The sequence below is a fragment of the Giraffa tippelskirchi genome, chromosome 9, assembly GCF_054371585.1.
Source record: "Giraffa tippelskirchi isolate mGirTip1 chromosome 9, T2T-mGirTip1v1.2.pri, whole genome shotgun sequence".
NCBI classification, from domain to species: domain Eukaryota; kingdom Metazoa; phylum Chordata; class Mammalia; order Artiodactyla; family Giraffidae; genus Giraffa; species Giraffa tippelskirchi.
The window spans coordinates 43,624,527-43,645,818 of record NC_137283.1 but is presented as its reverse complement, the minus strand read 5'-3'; the positions used below and the strand labels follow the sequence as shown (position 1 = coordinate 43,645,818).

Sequence of the window (21,292 nt, the reverse complement as noted above, 5' to 3'; positions counted from 1 at the left end):
CCACAGCATCTGGGGATGGAACATCCAAGGTGGGCTGAAGCCCAAAGCAGTGAGCACAAAGCCCATTTTAAAGAGGGGGGAGGCTTAACTATCAAATAAACTCAGGATGTATCTATTGCTCCAGAGATGATATGAAGACTTGACGGAAATCCTGCAGTTCCAGATGCTGGGCTCTAATGGGGTTCTCTAAATACTGAGATAAAACAAAATCCCTCACCGGATGGGCTGCTCAAGGGGCTATGTTGATGACAACATCTAAGAGCAAAGTGACTGAGTCATCACTGACAAGGTGGGAGACTTGTTGTGGGGACATTTATTAGCCCAGCCATGGAGGTCTGGGAAGGAACTCTGTGATATGACCTGATAAACAGACCAGTGTAAATCTTTAACTGGCCTCTATTTTGTGGTATTTGGTATAGCCAGCAGGCTAGCCTCAGCCCATCACAGGGCGGGTTTTTTTTTTTTTTTTTAAACCTGCAATTTTCTTTAAGTTGATAGTTGGCTTTTATCTTGAAATCAAAGGACTAGGTTCCTAATGAGGACCTTACTGTCACACTCATCCTAAGATGAGAATGAAATTACGGAAGCATCACTTTCAAATCAGCCTACTGCCTCTGAAAGAACTCAGCCACTTGTCTCTGCCAAGAAGTTCAACATGGCCTCCTGGTGGGACAAGCAGGGTGACCGTTCTGGTTACTGACAGGGTGTGGCATGGGCAGTCACCAGACCCACCCCTACTCCTCCGAGAAGTTCATGGCTTCTCTGATACTTTCTGCAAACTTCAAGCACCAGCATTCTGCAAACTTTAGCCACTCAAGTCACAAAAGCAAGACCACAGTGTGGGGTATATGATGTGCCCTGTGCCTGGGTTTGAGCAAAGCAGCAACTCTCAGCATTTCCAAACTGCAGGCTTGACCAGAACTGGGGAAATAGAGTGTATACAAAGGAAAGCAAGGGGTGTGAACCTGGAGATAAGGGCATCAAGCCTTATCAGGGTACTAACGTGTTTTCTTTCTGGGTCAAGTCCAAACCTTTCCTCTGGAAACCTCACATTCATGTCTGTCACCTCTCTTGCCTCCTAGAATGCATAGCCCATAAGTTGATGTCTCTGTTTATGTGATGAGGTCAGGAATGGCTGCAAACTCTTAGATAATCTGATCTGTCACAGCCTGTAGTACCCATTTGCAGACAAGTTCTCCCAAAGAATAGCCAAGTCCTTACTAGATTCAGATACCCACTCTGTGCTCTGTTTATAAATGCTAATTAATTTCTGACCTGGGCTAGAAGTGAGCCAGCAGGAATTAGCACCAGCTCCAGGTTAGAGAGAATGGGACGGCTTGCAGTGTTTCTTCACTAAGAATCACTAGGGCACAGGACTGGGGAGGGTCTTTGTGCAGACAGGGGAAGGCAAGCTCAGGGACAAAAGTGAGGTAGGTCACCGAAGTACACCTGGCCAGGAGCTGTGGAGCGGGGGTCAAATTCCAGTCCATCTGACCACAAAGATTCACCCTCCTGACATGTGAACTTTGAAGCCACAGAAAGAAGCCCTCATTTTGGCCCCCGGAGTGTCCTGCTCAGCTCAGCTCTGAAGTCCTTAGGACTCTGTGTTGCCCCTTTCCAAGCTGTTGAAGGTCCTGGATGGTACAACTTAGGTGGGGTTTCTCTGGCTCTTGGAAGAAAGACAACCTCTCTCTCCTTTGGGAGAACAGCAGATGTCCCTTATACAGCTTACCAGCAGCACCCAGCCAAGTTTCAAGGTCCCTGAGGGAAAAGGCAGCGCCCCCATACCCCTCATGCTCTGTCACAGCACATGTGGGAATTTAACATGCATTTTCAAACCAGAAAGCCTATAAGGACTGGCCCCTGCTTTTCTGAATGACTTGACTCCTCTAAGAGAGAAGGCAGCCTGGATTTCAGAGTTCCTTAGGGGCTGCCAAGATTGTGTTTACTTGTTTCTCCCCAGAATGGTTCCATCCCCCTTCTCATGGCACTAGCTGCACTTTCGATTTATTCTTCTAACCTGACTTGGTGAAAGCCGAACAGTCCTGGCTAAGGGGAAACATGATGGGCGATGTCCATGTTTTAAAAGATACACGGGAGTGTTTCTCAAGAGAGAGGCAGAGACTACAAGCAAGCCTGTGCAGCCTGGTTGGTTCTCAGCAAGTCTACCACACCAGGACCTCTGAGGCAGGGGGCCATCTAAATCCTCTTTGGTAAGCCATGGAGAACATCAGAGAAGCTTGTGGGGTATCCTCCTTCACTTCTAATGCAGCATCTTTAGGCACTTTCTCATTTTTTTCCAATTATCATTATAGGGTGACATGAAGAAACTAGCTTTCTATTTCCTTGGAGCAAAAGTTAATTCTGACAAACCAACCGTTAGTGCATGGTGCCAGCTCTCTCAGCTGAAAGATACAAGATACCCAGCTACCCAGCTGAAGATAGAAATGCTGGAAGGTTGTACACTGGCCAAGAATATATTTTCGGAGCCCAAAGTCAACATCTGCTAACAGCTGAGCCATTGCCAGATAGCCATAAAAAAGGGGTGGGGTGGAGACAGGCTTTATTTTCACTCCCTCATCCATCAGTCATTAACGCTTGGCTTTGTTAAACAGAGTGAAAATTGTGCTTTTCTGACTCTGCTGTTTCCTGGCTAGTGGGCAATCAAATCCCCTAGCCCCTCGACTCTTCATGTCCTCAAGTGCCTCAAAAATAAAAAAGAATCAGAAGGCCCTGATACTTCACAGGGCTGCTGTGTGAATTAAACTGGAGAAAGTAAATTAACCTGACTTGTAGACCTTAAAAACGTATACAAATACAACTGGGCACATCACCTTTGTTGGTGGCATTTCATAGGTTGTCACTATTACAACAAATTATTTGATATTGTGCTAAGACCAAAGGCAAAAGGGTGTATGTAAAAAAGGATCAGACAGTGTGTTAAACCATCCTTAGTTATTTTAACATCTCTGGGCTGTTTAAAGCTATGGTTTACACCTGTCATTAAAATACAGATGCTGAAACAATTTTTCAAATGCTACTGTTCCACAAATACAGTAGTTTGCAGAATCTGGCTAGTGGGCAACCAAATCCCCTCGCCCCTGGACACTGTGTGTGTATGTTCCTTTAAAGAATGTTTTCAGTTCTCTCTTCTGTGGTTCCTTATCTCCTGAGTGCTGCAAGTAAGTGCCTGGGGCATGGAAGTCTGACATGACCCTTATTACATCAGTTCAAGAAAAAAAAGAAAGGCAATGGTGTTTAGCAAGAGAAAATGGATTTTCCTGCTTCCAGACCTTTGAAAGTTGGCCACCCCCTTTCAATGGGGGAGCTAAAGAGCTGCCTCTTAAACAAATGTGACCGGATTAAAGCAGCAAGTTGAAAAGGAATCAACCCTTCCACAATACCAAGATGAGTTTCATCTACAAGCTGGGGAGGGTAGACTGTGTCTGAAAACCGCTGTTGACTCAAAGGATGCTGCAACAAATCTCTTAATGAAACCCTAATACTGCACACAAGGTTTAAAACTAAGAGGAATCAGTGAAAGGGGAGAAAAACAACTTTATTCAAAATAGAGTAAGACTGAAATCTTCAATAGCCTTTAAGGAAAAATCCTTTTCTAAGAGGAGGATCCTGATGCATTAAGCAGCTCTGTCTTTTTCCCCAGACATGAAGACCCTACCTGGCAGGGTTTATCAAATTGTGCCCTTGCGTGCTTACATGTAAGGAGTTAACATCACACCCAGATTAAAGAGCTTTGGCAATAACTTGCTCATCCGCACAGCCAGCTTTCCTAAGGGCTGTGTACCCCGCCTCCCTTCCTCTCCTGTGACTGAAATGGTTGGGTGAGCACCTAACAGCTAGTAGAGGAAGGAGAAGTTAAATACCTCCCATAACAGTACAGACATTTGTCCTCATTTCTTTCCTACCTGTGGCCTCACAGAGAGCCAAGACAGGGTCATTCCAGAGCTTCTGCTCTTAAAAGCAAGCAAACAAATAAACTACCACCTTTATTTCCCAATGGTGAGAAATCACATACTCTTTCTGGCTTGTGTTTTAGTAGCTTTGGGGATTTGAGGTATTCTTTGAGGGATTAAAAAAAATGACATCTAGCTATCTTTCTACTTCATTTACTTGAAAAAAAAAAATCTTGAGTTTTAAACAGCATCTTCCAATCCACTTGCGATAACAGGAGCATTTGAAAAGGGGCAAGTAAGCACAAGAAAAAAAAATTTGTAACAATGTGTGGTGAAGGATGTTAACTAAACTCATTCTGGTAATCATTTTACAATATATCCATATACCAAACCATATGTTGTATATCTAAAATTAATACAATGGTAAAGGTCAATTATATTTTGACTTGTGAAAATTAACTGTTTACAAAAAGAAAAGAGGCTAGTGTATCATAAGATATTAGTTCAAAATGCATTCCAGGATTTCTCTGACTCTGACGTGGAGAGGACTGGCCCAAGAGTAGGAACAGTTAAAATCTTTGGACCATTCTCCCATTCAATAAACATCAGCCCAACAAGACGTTTCTTCATGGGTTTTGAATTTGAAGGTTTCATCCCTACTCGAAGCCAAAACCCAAAGCCTTCTTCCAAGAAGTGGGCCATGAAATTAGATTTGCAATGCAAAGAAGCTCTATCGTCCCTTGTTTAGTCAAGCTTCAGACATACTAACTTGGATGGGAAACTGATATTAAAGGCCTATGATATGTAACTTTTCTTATTAGGTTACCATCATGGGGAACAAATTTCTTTTTGGTTGTCCTGAAACTATACTTTAGCAAATTTTGATATATGGAAGTTAATTTTTCTTCTATGTAGGAAACATGAAAATGTATTTACACACACACGCACATATATGTATATATAATGAACATTCAAACACGCACACAGGGGAAGTTAGGGATAGAAATTTCTAGTTAAACATGATCTTGAGAAATTCTTCCATATGTGGAAAAGTCCTCAGTTCGTCTGACATATAGCTATACATACATATATACACACAGGACACTATGTATACATTTATCCCACATTCATTTAACCTCAAAACATAAAATAAATTCTTTTTTTTTTCCCTCCCTAAGCAAAAGCTAGGAATAACAACTCTATACACAGAATCCATCTTCTGGGGGCAATGGAGCAAGTTAAACCCCTCGTCTGTTTGTTAGAATTCAAAGGGCTGCACTTTGGCTAATCTGTTGGTGAAAGTGCAAGGAAAGCAGGGCATCAATCACAGAAGCCCGTCCGGCATTTCACAGAGAGGGCGAGTGGGGAATCCAGAGGCCTGGAGTCGGGTCTCTGAGAAGTAACAGGGCCCGGGGAGGGGCTGCTGTGACTGCTTCCTTCTCTGGGTGGACAGTGAGACTCTACGAAGCCCTGTTACCCAAACATAAAATCCAAGCCCTCGGGAGGTGGAAGAAGAGGAGAAAAGCAGCGGGATGGGGATGGTTACAAGACAGATCTGGGACCAAGAAACTCATGAGGCTTGGAAATGTTGTTACCTTTCTCCAGCCACATCTCAGTAAGGACCTGCTGGCCGGGATTTCCCCTCCTATGGGAATGCTCTGCAGGACACAGACTAATTTAATCTGGAACTCGGGTGTGTGCAGTTCGGACAGAGGTGGGAGGGCGAGAGAGTAAGAAGCTTGTTTTTGTGTTTGGATCTAACTCTACCTTATGGCTCTTTTGCCTGTAAGAAGAGGGTAGAGGGGACATGTTTCGAGACCAGAAATGTCAAAACCAAAGTAGCGAGTGCTGCAGACTCTCTGAAGCAGAGCATAGGTGCAGTCGGCATGGGTGGGATCACTGGGATAATTTTGTTGTATCTTGAAATATAATCTGTATACTGGCCCCATGACCACTAATTTGATAAGAAAGCCAAATCTATGTCTGGGTTCTCTAGTGAACAAGGTATTTAGCAGCTTATAGGAAAATAACACGTGTCTCAAGCATAATCAATGGGAATTTTCAGCAGAAAATGGAAGTGGACATTCAGTGCTCTGAAATATGTCCAGTGGTACAAACTCATGTTTCAGCTGAGAGCCAACACATGCTGGGACCACAGAGTAAATAGGAGTGGCAGAGAAGGGACCCAAAGCCACTATTTACATCTACAGGTAGATTCTGGAAATTGCCAAGTGGTGTCAGTAACATTTAGGATTAGGGTGATCAATTTTCTAGGAATAGATTAGGAGAGTGGACACCCTGAAGTGGAGGATGTACAACAGCTAACCCAGCTTCTGCCACAATGAGGTCACTATCTGAAAGCCCTCCAAGACCCCTGGCTGGTCCGATGGCAGCCTTGAGCCAAGGGAAGCACCCTCTACTCTGCTCTGGGGGCCTGACTGGTCCCGGGCCTTGTGTGTACACAGGCTCACGGGTGAGTGAGCAAAGGAATGTGGATCCTGGTGATCCACCGCCCAGGGTCTGCTGTAACCCAGAGCAATTTCCCTCCCTCTCAGTGCCAGGCTCTCTACTCCTTGAGAGCCTCACTCTGGTGCCTTGAGGGCAGTGGGAGAGCTGTAAGAAGCCACATTTTCACTGGCACAGTGACAGCAGGTATGGAAAAAGTAAAGGGTAGGGGGGATGGGGGAAAATGAAGTGAATATCATAAACAGAAGAACGGAAATAATGTTGATGAAAGCTGGGGCAAATGGAAAAAGAACCGATGGGATGAGATTCTAATGCAAATTTGAAAACTAAACCAAAATGATAAAGTTTACTACAACTGGACAGGAAACTGAAAATACACATTTGCATTCAGAGGAAGTTGATACTGTAATTAAACCATAGTTAATACACATGGTTGCATAAATAGATCCATACTGACATCCAAGGAGGCTTGCCCCCCCGCCCCAGGTACATCATTCAAAGATACAGACCCTTCTCTGGGGCCTCTTGATTTGTAGGTGTGTGATTCTGAATAGATATCAGCCTCTCTGAGCTCCAGTGTCCTTATCTGTGTAATGGGGATAGTCCCATCTGCCCTTCTTATTTCCCAAAGGTACTACAGGAAGAACTCATTCAACGGACATTTATTGAGTGCCTACTATGAGCCAGACAGGTATAACTATGCTTTGGAATATGTAACAGAGAGTATGAATATGACATAAAATTCAATCAAAAATTCCCATAATAAATTTAATAAGTATATGCCTCCATGCTCCTGGACTCTGTAGCCATCCTTTACAAGTAAGATTTCTATAAGCAGCATGTGAAATTTAAACTCTAATTGGGATCTGAAAGTCTTCAAGGTAGTCAAAATTCCTCGACCTTTCCAACTCCTGTGAGTGAGTGAGCATTTATATTCAAAGAAAGAGCCAGAGAGAGGAGAGACAAGTTCTGGGCTTTCAAAGTGACCACATATTCTGGGGTTCCAATACAAAAAAAATGTTTAGGTTTTTGCCAGTTAGGTCCCCACAAATTAGAATCAGAATGCCAGATGCTTTAACAACTGGAAGTGCATTTTGCACCAAAAAGAAGTAAGATCCAGGTCTTTAAAGACCCAACATCCAACCCAAGCACAGTAGTGGGAGTTCCAGAAGCCAAAAGGCAACTTGAACGAGTTTGGTGTTTTGAGTCACCTGAAGTGTGGTGCTCACTCTGATGCCATGCTTTTCTTATCCGTGGGGTTGGTCCATACCTGGGAGCCACTGGAAGGAGATTCATGAACTATAACTATAAAAGTTACACAATGCCTGGGAAAATAAGTAAAAAATCTTGGCATCCTGGATAAGCCAAGGAAAGATGCTACTTAAAAATAATAGATAGTGATGATGGCAGGTACAGAGGGCATTTGGGAAAAGTTGAGTTTCTACTTAGCTTTTCTAAAATTGGTCTTGGTAACTTTACTAAAAATAAAATCACTAATGTGTCTCCAGCAGGTACTACTTAGTCTTTGGTCTTAATTATTTCTCAGAGCTCACCAGCAGCCTGTATCATGAGAAATATTTCTTGTCAGCTTGTGTGCCCATTTCTTGGTTTGAAAGGTTTCCTAACGCATTACTGGGACTTCTCTGAATGTTGTACTTGAACATATTCAATGACTATGGTCATTCTGGGGGGTCATAGGTCATGAACTATTAACTGCTCCTTTCTTGGGTGGGAGTCTAGTTTGTTGGACTGACACACCCCACCGAATTCTCTTACATATTCTCCATATTTCCTTCTCCTTATCACATGCATTTTCAATCCCTGACGAGATGTGCATGTATGATTATTTTCACTTTCTTGGGTCCTCATTTTTATGATGGTTCCCTTAACTGTAATCGACTGAATTTTTGGTGGTATAACTCATTCTCAGATGCCATTGTCTTGAAATAAAAAAGCATCCTAAGAAGTGAACATTCTCATTTTCTGCTATGTAACCATAAGGAAAATTTGCCTCAAAAGTCTACCTTTTGATGTATAACACTGATGGGCACTGGATCAGCCATGTTTTAAGCTGGGTAGTCTTTTTCTACACCTGATACTCTGAGGACAGTATTCCTCAGAGCACAGATGCTACTTGAAGAAGAAAAACGATTCCATGATCAAGTAAGTCTGGAAAATGCTGGGTTAAATAAAACTAGAGAACTTGCTTTCTTATATGACTTTATGGATCCTTTGATCTCTTAATTGCACCAAGACTCTCCAAGATTATGTTATAATATGCAGCACTTTCCCCAAATTCTTTGCCCACTGATTGTTTGTTTCAGACCTTTCTCATGGGACTAATGTTCCAAAAGTTACTTTGGGAAAGGCTAGTCTAGACTTATAACCCTTGGATTCAGTTTCTCCCAAGGAGAAAGAAAAATCATAGTAAAAGAGAGAGGGCCAGGGAAGAAGTGGAAAAAGAATCTAACTCTGCAAGTACCTGGCAATACTTAAATTGAGTTTCCTAAGGAAAAATGAGTTTCTCTGGGAAAGTAACAAAGTGGCTGATGTTTTTTTTTCCTTCATTTTCATGTGCTCTGACCTCTTAATAAAGCTCAAGAGTTAATGTCAACACTTTGGAGCTCCTCTTCTACAGGGTATAGGTGGTCAGTGCTCATGGCCACAGGAAAGTTAGGGCTAAAAGATCCATGGGAAGGGAATCAGGAATCCCTCAAAGAGACCTTTCCCCTTTCAGTCAGTTCATTTAACAAGGGTACATCATGAACACTTAGTTCAAATCTCATCCAAATCAATCCATTATTCAGCCTCTAATGTTGCCACGTACTGATATAAAGCTGTCACTATCTCCTAAAAAGTAGCTCCACTCCATACATGTTAGTATATATGCTTACACAATTATGTGTCACTTTTGTAATCAACTGGGAAAGACTTCCCAGCCTTTCAATGACTGTCACCGACTGGGATGTAGATTTATAACGATGCACAAATTGATACATGAGTTGGTGAATATCAATCTCCATATCCCATACAGGGGGAAGCATCATTGTCCAAGAGCAGGAATACGTGGTCAGAAAGGTTAACCAGCCCAGGGAGGTCTTGCCAGCTCCATCTCTGGAGTCAATCTCCTCCTATGAGGGCTCCCAACTTGAGTCTCCTCCCCTGACTGAAAAAATACACCAAGGGAGTTATTACGGCCTTGCTGACTCCAATTTAAAGTCACAAAGCTATCTTTCACAGTGAACCCCACTGCATTCCTAAGTCATGGGCCCCCTAATCAAGTTAAAACTACCTGTTATCTGTCTTGTTCTGACATTATCCTGAACAGAAATGAATGAGACATCAGATTTTTGCTCTAAAACAGACAGCAAACTCCTTGAATATAAGGTTCTTATCCATTATTCCCTTACCCAAGCCCAGTAAAGTGGCCATCGTGGGATAGGTGCTCCAAGCCTCGGCTGAATGAGCAAAGGACCCCCAGCTCTTAAGGGCCTCCTCCTCTCAGTGGATTTTTCCTCTGAGGAAGAGGATGACGCTCTCTACCTCTAAGTTAATGGTTGCTTACAGTACTTACTGAGATGGAGAATGTGAAAGTAGAAGGTCAAGGTCATCACCACCTTCCTAATAATTGGCAACGTACAAGAGGTCCTGATCACATATGTTAGCCAGACACTTCTCGAGGAATGCTAACTCTTCTGTGGAGGGCACCACACCTGAGCAATGATCTCTGTCTTATAACAACCACTAGTGTCTGTCGACAAACAGAAGTCAACCAAACAGGCAAGTACTCTAGTTTAATGATTAAAGATCTCTAGAAAAGTAGCTGGAGGCTATCTTTTATACAAAATAAAAATAGAGCATTCACAGGCAGATAAATTTGAACTGGTGCTGTGTTTCTGGCACGACACATTAGCGTATGTGTCTCAGTGATGAAACAAGACTGTTATCTCAGTGGGTGCTGGTGTGACTCACCACCCCAGGTTGGGTCCAAATCCTTTTTTCTGTCGCTATAGTGTTCTCTGTTCCTGTTGCTCTGGGGGAAAGTCCAGGGTGGTCTCTAGTACCCATAAAACCTTACACTCATTTCCCAAGGCAGAAGGTCAAGGAGCAAAGGGCAGGGATCAAGAATGAGAATGAATTAGCAGGATGGCAGGTACACTAGGGTAGGTGAATGTGGAAAAGTGGTGATGGTTGTGAGGGATGATGACTGACTAAATAAAACCAAATCAAACCAAAACCAGACATTCAAGATAATGACATTTCAGGTTGATTTTCAACCTCACTTTCCACTTTGCTGATCTCCAAACTGAGAACCCTTTTTGAGAGTTAATGACATAAATAGGTGCCTTTCTGCACTTAGCTTCAGAAACTAAGATGTCCTGTGTGAACATCCTTTCCAGGGTTGAGGTCTCTGAAGGCAAATGTTTCCCAGAACAAGGACAGGGACAAGCTGGGGGTGAGGATCGCTCTGATTGGAGCTACCTTACTGCACAGCTCCAGGGGATATGTCTTATGTTTTGAACTATATAAACAGCGCCCTCTGGAATTGTACCACATACTAGTAAAATTCTTGGAGACTTGGAATCTTAACTTCTCCTACAGGATGCTAGCAACATGAGGTAAAAAGGAAACAGAGTTATCTGAAAAAATTTTAGGAGTTCAATAAGCACCCCTTTCTCTAATAAATAGTGAAACCCCTCTTCACACAGGTAATTCAAATAATCTCGCTCCTCACTATTTAGAAACATATAACAAAGACATTCAGATCATTCCATTCCATTACCTATGACCCCACCTCTCTTGAAATTTATTGTATAAGTTACACTACTTTTTAAAAAGGTCACAGTATGATAAAAGAGGAAACACTATTGACTATGATACCCTGCTAATCTGCATTTAATTTCATAATTTCCATAAAATTTACCTTCAAGAATTTTAATGCTAAACATGTAAACAGTTTTTGCATTTGGTGGGTGAAGGTGAATATCACTGAAAACTGCAGGAGAATTGTGTTTTTGTCAATCCATCTCTTCACTTCTTTACTTAGGTAAGTGAGAAAATAGAGTCCAAATCAAATAAACCAGATGCCCTGACTTCACTGGCTAAAATGCAAGCAAAACTGATCTCTTTTCATGTAGTTTTACCCCACTTTTAATTTGAATCACCAAGGGACTTTCTAGGACAGTGCTCAGCAAACTCACGGCTTCTCTGATTGCCAAGCTCATGGAAACAAAGTGCTTTCTCTTAAAACTCGGAAAACAACATTCCAAAGTAACCCACCATTAGATACTATGCCAGCAATAGACTACATATCTATGAAAAAGAAAGGAGAGGAGGAAAGAAAATGCATAACATAAACAAGAACAGACAAAACCTTAAAGAGGAAGGAGAAAGGAAAACATTTAGATTCCTTGAGTGATGGAAATAAATACCAAAGCTATTAGTTTCAGTTCAAAGAACGTATCACTTTATGCTGTTTATTATTTCTTGAGGATTATTTATTTTATATTAAAATATCCAAAGGGTAAAAGGGGTCTTAGAGGTAAGCAGCAATGAAACTGACCTGGTCAGGAGAGGGCCTGTGATTGGAATGCTGCGACCTCCCAGGAGCTCGGTGGTGGTGGTGATGGTGGTGGTGGTGGTAGTGGTGGTCCTCATCATAGTTGTCCGCCATCAGCTTCATTCTGTTTTGGGTCTGCACGGAACACAAACCAGGGAAGATTCCATCAGGAGATGGAAGACCAGCCAAAGAGGGTCAGGGCATAATTACAACACCTGTAGGGCTCCCATTAGTCTTTTTTTAGGAACAGAGATTTTCACTTTTAGTTCAATGGACACAATAAAGAATGCCCCATTCCATTAGCTTTGGTGACAGAGGTTCTGTCACATCACTGAATCCACTATGTTGTTGGATAGACATTCATAGACACAAGTGTACTTCCCCCACGTGATTTAAAAGGCAATAAATGCACACATGCTAAAGTGCTTTGTTTTGTGTTATCAAGCAATCACACAGATCCATAGTAAGTATGCAATAACATATTGCCAACCATCACATCCTACGCTCTAGAGCAAGCAAGAGAAGGAAGCCCGGGATGAAAAGATGGGAAAGACCTGGAGGCAGACAGAGAGCTACAGACAAACAGTCGTCCTGCAAGACGAGGCAGAGAGATCCACCAAAAGGCTGCCAAACGCAAAAATACTGAGGGAGCTGGTTTGTTGTGAGGATGACTTCTAGGGCAATGGCTCTCCATGGACATTTTAACTAATACCATTCTTTAGGGAAACGAAGGCAAAGAAAGCAAAGTTGATGGAGAAGCGTTAACCACTCTAATTTTACTCCTTGCTATGTTTGTCACATGAGGCGACTAAGTGTCAGAGTTAAACTCCAAGGGCTACAGAACTATATGGTTTTATTAAACTCCCAGGACTACAGAACTATATGGTCTCAAGAAAGAGACCAATGATCAACTGAGCTAACAAGGGTCACAGAATCCACAAAACTGCCTGAAGTCCATGGAGAAAGGCAGATAAAAATATCCAGCTCAGAAAGCCGGGAAATGCAGAGACTCCAAGTGTGAGCTTGGAGATAAGGCCATCTGGGTTCAACCACCTCTTCACTGGCTACATGGTCTTTTGAGAGTTAACTATTTCTATGCCCCAATTTCCTCAACTTTCAAATGGGAGTAATAAGAACCCCTTCCCTGGGGTTGTTGTGAGGAGAAAGTATTGTGAAGAGAGTGGATTTCAAGTCAGTCCAGGATCTGGTACATAATGGGCTTGAATAAAAGTCATGCTACTATTACTATTGTCGTTGTTGTTGTTTACTGGAAGACACTTCTCTTTAATACATGTTGTTTCCTCTGTCTGTGACAGCTGCCTCAGCCACCTTTCCCTGCCTCTAGTTTCTGTGTCAGGCTAATGCACAGCCTTTTCCTGACCCCACCCTTGAGACCAGGTGACATGCACCTCCTGCTTACCACACCTCTCTAACCATGGATTCTTCCATCCATTTGTCAGTAAACTTGAGACTGCTTCTTTCATCAGACTCTCTCCAGTGTCTAACACAGGGCCAAGTAGATACAGGTAACATTATATATGCTGCTGTAACAAGTGACTCAAAGAAAGAAGAGGCCATAATTTTGAGGGCCACTGTCATTCTAGAGGTGAGCAACCCAATTGTCTTCAGCCAGGGAAGGTCACACTAAGAATTGAGGACATCTCATGAATTGCCATAACAACCCCACTGGTGGCTCATGACAATGAGCCATCAACACTTTAAGAGAGCTGAAAGTCAGAGGCTGCCAGAGCATCCAGACAGTTGGAATTTTAGTATGTAACATAAACAATACTTGGATAACAATTCTGGACCTAGCAGTCTATTCTTGTAGTATTCTTCATGTATGATCTAATTTATCCTCAAAACTTTCCTGGGGGGAAGTGTTACTATCCTCATTTATAGCTGGAAAATAAAGGCATAGATTTTCAGTGTCTTTCTTGACATAGAACCTGGAGATATTCTGGACCTTCCAATTCTCAATCTTGAGGCCTTTCTCTTCGCCATGTTGCTAGCAAAAAAAGGCAAACAGCTGAACAGGTAGAAATAGCTTTCTCATAAATGCTTTGGTTGTGTTAAGTTTTGGAAACTGACTTAACATTCCAGTTCTGTAGGACAGAGGATGTCTCATGATTTACTCACTCCAGTTTTTTAAATGTGTACAATATTTGAAAGGCCCCAGAGTGGACCTTTTTTAAAAAATGCAAGTATATGGATAAAGACAATAAAAATAGAGGGAAAGAGCCACCCAAAAAAAAAAAAAAAAAAAAATCTCAGGCAACCTCTGGCGGCTGATAACATTTCCAGCCTTCACGTGTCCACTTAAAGTGTCAGAAGACCCAACGGACATGTTATATGTTGTGAGAAAGAGCAGCTCAGTGGAGCTGTTGCCGACCAAATGCTGAGACTCCCCTACCCAGCCTGTACTCGTGCATGAGACTGTGAAATGTTGTATTCACACCTAAAATTCCAGTATCGTCAGGAGCCTGCAGTTTTGAACTCACGATCTAATAAATCTGGAATTGTTTCTTCTAAAAGAATTCCGAAAGTCTGAAGGGAGTTGTAAGATCTGCTATGGTCAAGAAGAAAGAGACTCACCCAAGAATGAGTGATGAAGCCTAAATGAACAAATAATAACCCTTCTATTATAAACATCATAATGTCCTTATCCTTTGGGGAAGCTCCTGTGATTTTATGAGATTATTTTCTTACCAGTGACAAGCTTAAAGTTCCCTACCTTTGAACTGTATCCCATAAAAGAATGTACAAGCTAAACAAGATGCTATATGTGGTCCTAAATGTGTCTGCTAAAATGAGGTGTTGGAGACTAGGCATGTCATGGGATAAAGACTGTAAATGAATGATGTCATCTTTCCAATTTGGTGCTGAAATATAAATAAACCACGTTGTTCATGTGAATACCAGATCTGGGGGAAATGTACACACAGCAATTGCGAGCGGAAGAGGCTTCTTTTGATTAGTCTGGGCTGGAAGAGAAGAGTGTTAAATGGAGATGAAAAATGAGAGTTTAGCCTGATACTTTAGACCATTTTTATTTATCTAGCTTGTAGCATATCCCCTAAACTGTGACCGATTGCTTACAGGCTGGTTTCTAGTTTTCCCTTCCATAAAAACGTTTGACTGATCCTGCTCACTTAATTATCAAATTGGAAATGGAGCTCTTAATTTTTTTTCAACCTACACTACCTATCCGTATCTCCACCCAATTATATTGGTTTCCTAACATGCCAAGCATGGTCTATAAGGATAGGAAGCTATGAATAACACTCCCTAAAGGTGGATGGAAGAAAAATTGCAGAAAAATTTTAAGGATTGGAACAAGGATAGTACTTGCTCAAATAATTTCAAACATGTTCATCAGGTGATTCCATGTGTAATGGTTCATATCCCTGTAGCCATCAGATACACAAGGTGCCCACCACAAAGCCTTAGACAGCACATCTTCTGGACAATCAAAAGTGAAACCCCAGGAAAGCTAATACAGAGTGGGAGCAAGATAGCTTTCCATGGCACTGCTCTTGGGAAGTAATGGCCTCATTTAGTAATTCACGAAAACCTGTTTTTATTTCCTTTTCAGAGTTTACCAAACTGCTGACCTGACACGTTCAACTTTGGCTGTGTTCGTTTTGGCTTATGTTTGTTTTATTATATTATGTCATGACTGCTGAGACAAATCTAATCAGATTTCATTTTCTACTTCCTCTTTCTTCCAGACGCCACCTTATTTCTCTGGGGCAATAGGTTCCTAACAGCTCTCCTGCTGCACTCTTGCCTCTGGTCGAACAAGATCTGTAGTCAGAGAGACATCGGACCTCTGTTACTACCTGGCTTCAGATTCCCAGAGACTCCACAATGTCCCCAGGAAAGAGCCCCATCTCCTGCACAGCTTATGAAGCTCTCGTGAGGTAACTGCTGCTCACCTCCCAGCATCCCACCTTCCCCATCTCTGCCCTGGGACATGCTGTCCTCAGCCCTGTCATGCCTTTATCCTCTTCTTCTACCTCGGTTATACCCATTAGTTCTTCTAGTCCTGGCTTCGACATTATCACCTCCAGAACCACCTTCCTTAAGTCCAACGCAGAAGGTATTAAGTGCCTTTCTACTGCCTTCCCCAGAATTCTACTTCCATCACAGCATTTATCTCTATGAATGGTAAAGAACTGCATTCTTTCTTGGCTTTCTCTGCCACTAGGTTGAAATTCTCTTGAGGGAAAGTGCTAAATACGAACTACCCTTGGATTCATCACCTAGCACAGTCTGATATATAAAAAGTAAATGTATGTTGAATAAATGTGTAAGTGCATGAAGGAATGAATGGAAAGGATACTGGCTATTTGGAAAAGATAAAAAGAAAAAAATACAGAATTAGCATCTATGATGAATCAGTTGAGTATATAACTCTCATGTGATAGTTTAACTTTCCCCATCACGCCTTTGTTTTTGGTTGTTGTTGTTCTTGGACATGAGAGAGCAGGATAAATGTACAGTTCTGGAACTGTTACAAAAGTCAAGTTGTTCTTGTTTGAGAAATATTCTGTTCTTGAATAAAATGGACCTACTGAAATATTCCATGTCTTTGGGTAGTTACATCATTAAGAATAAAGAGAGTGGGGGTGTCATGAGGTTCATTTCCTTACTATACTCTAGCTTTTGGAAGAGCAGGAATCTTTAGAATACTTTCATTAGCACCAAAAGTCAACCATGGAAAACTGAAACTGTATCTATTAACTAAAATCCTTGATGAACACCATCTGTGAAAAGGTGCCATAGACTCCACTGCTCTTGACATTTCTGAAGAGTTTATCCAAGGAGCTCTTGAAACAAAATGAAAATCCTTGATTGACTAGTAATAGACTCAATAGCTTAATAGCAATATGTAGCTATAAAAGTGTAATATTAAAACTGCCTTTGAAAATATTTTAGCAAGGTGGCAATAACGAACTATGCTTTGATCAGTCATCTGGATCAACTTAAGAATAAAACCTTCATGAATATGGTTTAAATAAGAAAAAAATACATAACAAATTTGTTTCTATGGGATATGGAGATAATACCATACTAGCAATTACACTTTCTCCCCTCAGGTTTTCTTCCCTGTCAGGGAAATCCGAAATAGTCCAGAACTCTTCTATCGGCCTTCTTTCTGTGAAATCAGAGCAAGGTCAACAGTTCCTGTCTCTGAGTTAAAGATGAAGACACCAGACAATAACTGAGCAGTGGAAGGGAAGGGGTTTCCAGAACATCCACAGGCCCACCCGGCAGTGAGTCATGAGTGAGCAGGGGCTGGGCTCCAATGCTTGGGTCACTCCTGCAGGACAGAATGAAGCAGGGGGATGACGAAGCTATTAGGGGGGGAATTCAGCATTAGGGAACCTTATGGGAGTAAGTGAGAATCACTGATGGAATGCCTTCTACTGTGGACACTGCACAGAAATTCATTCAACACTCATCAAACTCCTGCAACCACAAGACTAGAACAATTACATGTCAGGCTAAGTGTCTGAGTAGAACACATTCATTGAACCCTCTGAGACAGCTATTATGAGCCATCTTTTACAGACAAGGAAACCAAGCCCATGATTGCTTAGCTAGTGAGTATAGAAACAGCACTTAAACCCAGGTTTCTGACTCCAGAGTCCTATAGTTGTTTATTAATGGTAAGGTCCCAGGCCAGATGCATGCAACAAAGCAATGATAAATATATGAGGAATTACAGGATGGACTGGAACACAGTATAAGAAGAAAAACAAGGAGAAAGGCTTGGTTTACTTGAGTGTCTGGAGGCAGGAGAAATCCACTCCAGCTAAGGGCTGGATATCAGATAAGGCTCCATGGGTCAGATGACCTCTGAGCTAAGATGTGAGAGTTGGTGTGGACACAGCTATAAGGAAGGGTGAACTGGGGAGATTCTCACCCAGAATGATAAACTCACCCTCTAATCATCATGAGAAGAAAAACAGGCCAATGAGGGGAACTGGAATTCAAAACATGGTATGTACATCAACATGACCAATTAAAAAATAAATTAAGAAATCAAATTAAATAATAAACGTACTAAAAATAAATTTCTAAAATACCATGACATCTGTGTATGTGTTGTTTTCTTCATTCCTTTACTGGATGTGAGGAGAGTCAGAAAAATATTTGTGATGGTAATTCGCTATCTTATTTCTCAGAAGAACTTATCAGCTTGGGGTTTTGGAAGGAATTTTGGAAGAGCCATAGCCATATGCTCAAACACATCAAATCATGCTATCTTTGGGGAATTGGGCTAGGCTCTGGACATCTATGTATTTATAAATATATACACAAACTACTGCTGCAGCATCAGTCCTGCCTTGAAAACTGGTCTGATCTCCTCCTACATGTTTAGCTCATCAGTCCTGCCATCCATCCGTAGCCAAACAGGACACTGATGAGACTCTTCCTCCCAGCCTTGCTGAAGCTGCTTCCCTCAGCTCTTATTTATAGACAGAAAATTAGTAGTCACCATGGACAGTTTGGCTGCTATTTTTGTACCTAGTCATTGAGTGCCCTTATTTTATTTCATTTTTAATTGTTATAGTGACTGATAAATAACCAGCATTCTAGTCCCTTAGTGTAGGCAAGAAAGAATGCCTTTCACATGAATGAAACTCCACATGACAGATGCTAGTCTATTGTTCTTATTATTGTACTTTTTTTGGTAGTTTTTCTTTTCTTTTTTTCTTCTAAAAGCAAGGGAGGGAGATTATTCTAATCAACTGCATCTTGCTGTCACTCTAGGAACCTGAGGAATTCCCCAAAGGGTCCTGGACAGATAGTATAGCTGAGACCATCATCACCTCTGTTCTGCTACCAGCCAGTGCAGACCACGGGGCCAGAGAAAGAGTTCCATGTACTTTACTAATGATACAAAGATCCTTAATAGTAGCAAAAAGAAGACTGGCACCGTGAGACAGAGCCTCCTGTGAATACCAAGAATAATAACAGGCTTTCCTAGCCCTTGCTGTGTGCCAACCACAGCACTTTGTTGTTGCCACCTCTTCTCATCAGTCCCAGCAAAGCTCTGATGTAGGCTGGGGGTGGAGAAGGGCATATTCAAAATCCTTAATGGTGGTGAGCACAGGGGATGAAGACCCTAAAAATCAAGAGGGAATCTTCACTATCATCCCTGATAGAGGCTGTGATTATCCCTCCTTTACATATAAAGAAACTGAGGCTTTTCAGTATGATAGCTCTGTTTGCCTTCTTTGCAACAATATTGTGAGTTGAGATTGTGGGATAAGTTTGAGAAAAATGCCTTTGGAATGTATGGGTAAAAAGGGAAAGTAAAAGTAAAATACATAATGGCAGTGGTAGTGTTTAGAAAGAAAGAAAGTGAGAAAGATTAAGAAACTTACCCAAGATCATACACTGATAGATGTGGGAGTATGATTCCACAGCTTCCTAAGTACCCACTCTACCCTCCTGCTCAGATTCAGAGACTGATCCCTTCAGTATAAAAAGTAAGACTGAGCTGGAAATGGGCTCTTGACTCTCTGGACAGTGACCTCAATTAGAGCTGATGAGAGAAAGAGCTCACTTTTTATTTTAAAGCTCTCTGTGAAAAGGATGAAACTCAGACACATTATAAAAATTTTGATTGAGCCCCATGTTGCTGACCAAGTCCTAATAGAAATTCAAAAGTCATTATCCACAAGCTGCACTAACTTTTAATGCTTTAACCAACAGGATGGTTTCAAACCTAGGCTTACATGTCGGCAATTGAAGACAACCAAGAAATTTCTAACATTCTGAGCACTGCTGGAGGTGGTAGGGGTCTGGGAAAAGGGGAAGGCCCTAGAAGTTTCCACCACAAAGTTACTTAGTTAAGCTCAGGTCTGTTTAATTAAGCAGTGGACAGCACAGGCTATACTTAGCTTTTAAACACTTGTAAAGTCCTCTTCACTCATTTATCTTACTTGTCACTGACAAGCTCTTCAAGGACTGTAACAGTATGCAGAGCATGAAGAGCCTGGGTAAACAATGCATATTTTATGTGGAGTCTAAACTGTTTCAACTCAGAGAGTCAATAGAGGGTCTCTGGGAAAAAAAAAAAAAAAAAAAAAAACAACCCAGACTTCTACTAACTAAGGACATATTCTGTGTATGGCTTATTAGAGTTTCTTTGGAAAGTGAGCTTGAAAATCAAATTCCAATTTTTGTAACTAAAAATAATAGAAGAGAGGCTGGGAAAAAAGCAAGGAAGGGTGAGAGGGAGGAAAGAAGGAAGGAAAAAAAAAAAAGAAAAGAGGAAAAAAAAAACCGAGAAGGCTGTTTGTAGGCATTAGAACTCAGACTCTAAAACTGTGCTGACAAGGGAGGTCAAGGTCTTCATTCAATTCATACATTCAATAAAGATTCATTATCACTGGCCTGGGTAGAATCATCTCCTCAACTAAAGAACTTTGGAAACTAACTCGTGGTATGGCCAAACAGAACTAGTCAATAGATTGGAAACTGACAGTTCAATGACTACGCTGAGGAAAACGTGAAGGTTGAGTAACCCAGCAGCACCTCAGGAGAGGACGGAGAGCCTTACACACGAAAGGCTAAGAGGAGACATGCCCACATACCTGGAGATACGCAAGATGAAGCACGGGGAGTATGTGGGGGTTTTCATAGTTATGTGTGCTTAGCCACTCTGTCGTGTCCAACTCTTTGTGACCCCATAGACCACAGCCCTTCAGACTCCTGTGTCCATGGGGATTCTCCAGGCAAGAATACCGAAATGGGTTGCCATGCCTTCCTCCAGAGGATCTTCCCAACCCAGGGATCGAACCCTGGTCTCCTACATTGCAGGTGGATTTTTTACCGACTGAGCCACTAGGGAAGTCCAAGAATACTGAAGTGGGTAGCCTATCCTTTCTCTAGGGTATCTTTCTGACCCAGGAATTGAACCAGGGTTTCCTTGATAGGTCAGTTGTTAAAAAATCCGCCTGCAATGCAGGAGACCCTGGTTCAATTCCTGGGTTGGGAAGATCCCCTGGAGAAGGGATAGGCTACCCACTCCAGTATTCTTGGGCTTCCCTTGTGGCTCAGCTGGTAAAGAATCTGTCTGCAATGTGGGAGACCTGGGTTCGATCCTTGGGTTGGGAAGCTCCCCCGGAGAAGGGAAAGGCTACCCACTCCAGTACTCTGACCTGGAGAATTCCAACTGTATAGTTCATGGGGTCACAAAGAGTCAGACACCACTAAGTGATTTTCACTTTCACTTTCACTCTGGCATTGCAGACGGATTCATTACCAGCTGAGCTATTAGGGAAGCCCTTTTAATAGTTATAGGTTTGCTATAATATGTGTTTGAATACAT

General features: G+C 41.9%; 1 protein-coding gene across 9 annotated transcripts in view; it reads right to left on the bottom strand.

The window, feature by feature from the left end:
• ERC2 (ELKS/RAB6-interacting/CAST family member 2) overlaps nt 1-21,292 on the bottom strand; it is a 957,804-nt gene that overhangs the window by 182,862 nt on the left and 753,650 nt on the right. For all 9 annotated transcript variants that reach the window (XR_014064002.1, XR_014064001.1, XM_081524874.1 and 6 more), the window contains one exon: nt 11,944-12,075. Coding sequence is in view for 7 of the 9 variants with exons in the window: in XM_081524874.1 (XP_081381000.1) it covers nt 11,944-12,075 (132 nt within the window). In the remaining 2 variants the exon portion in view is untranslated. The remainder of the gene's footprint in view (nt 1-11,943; nt 12,076-21,292) is intronic.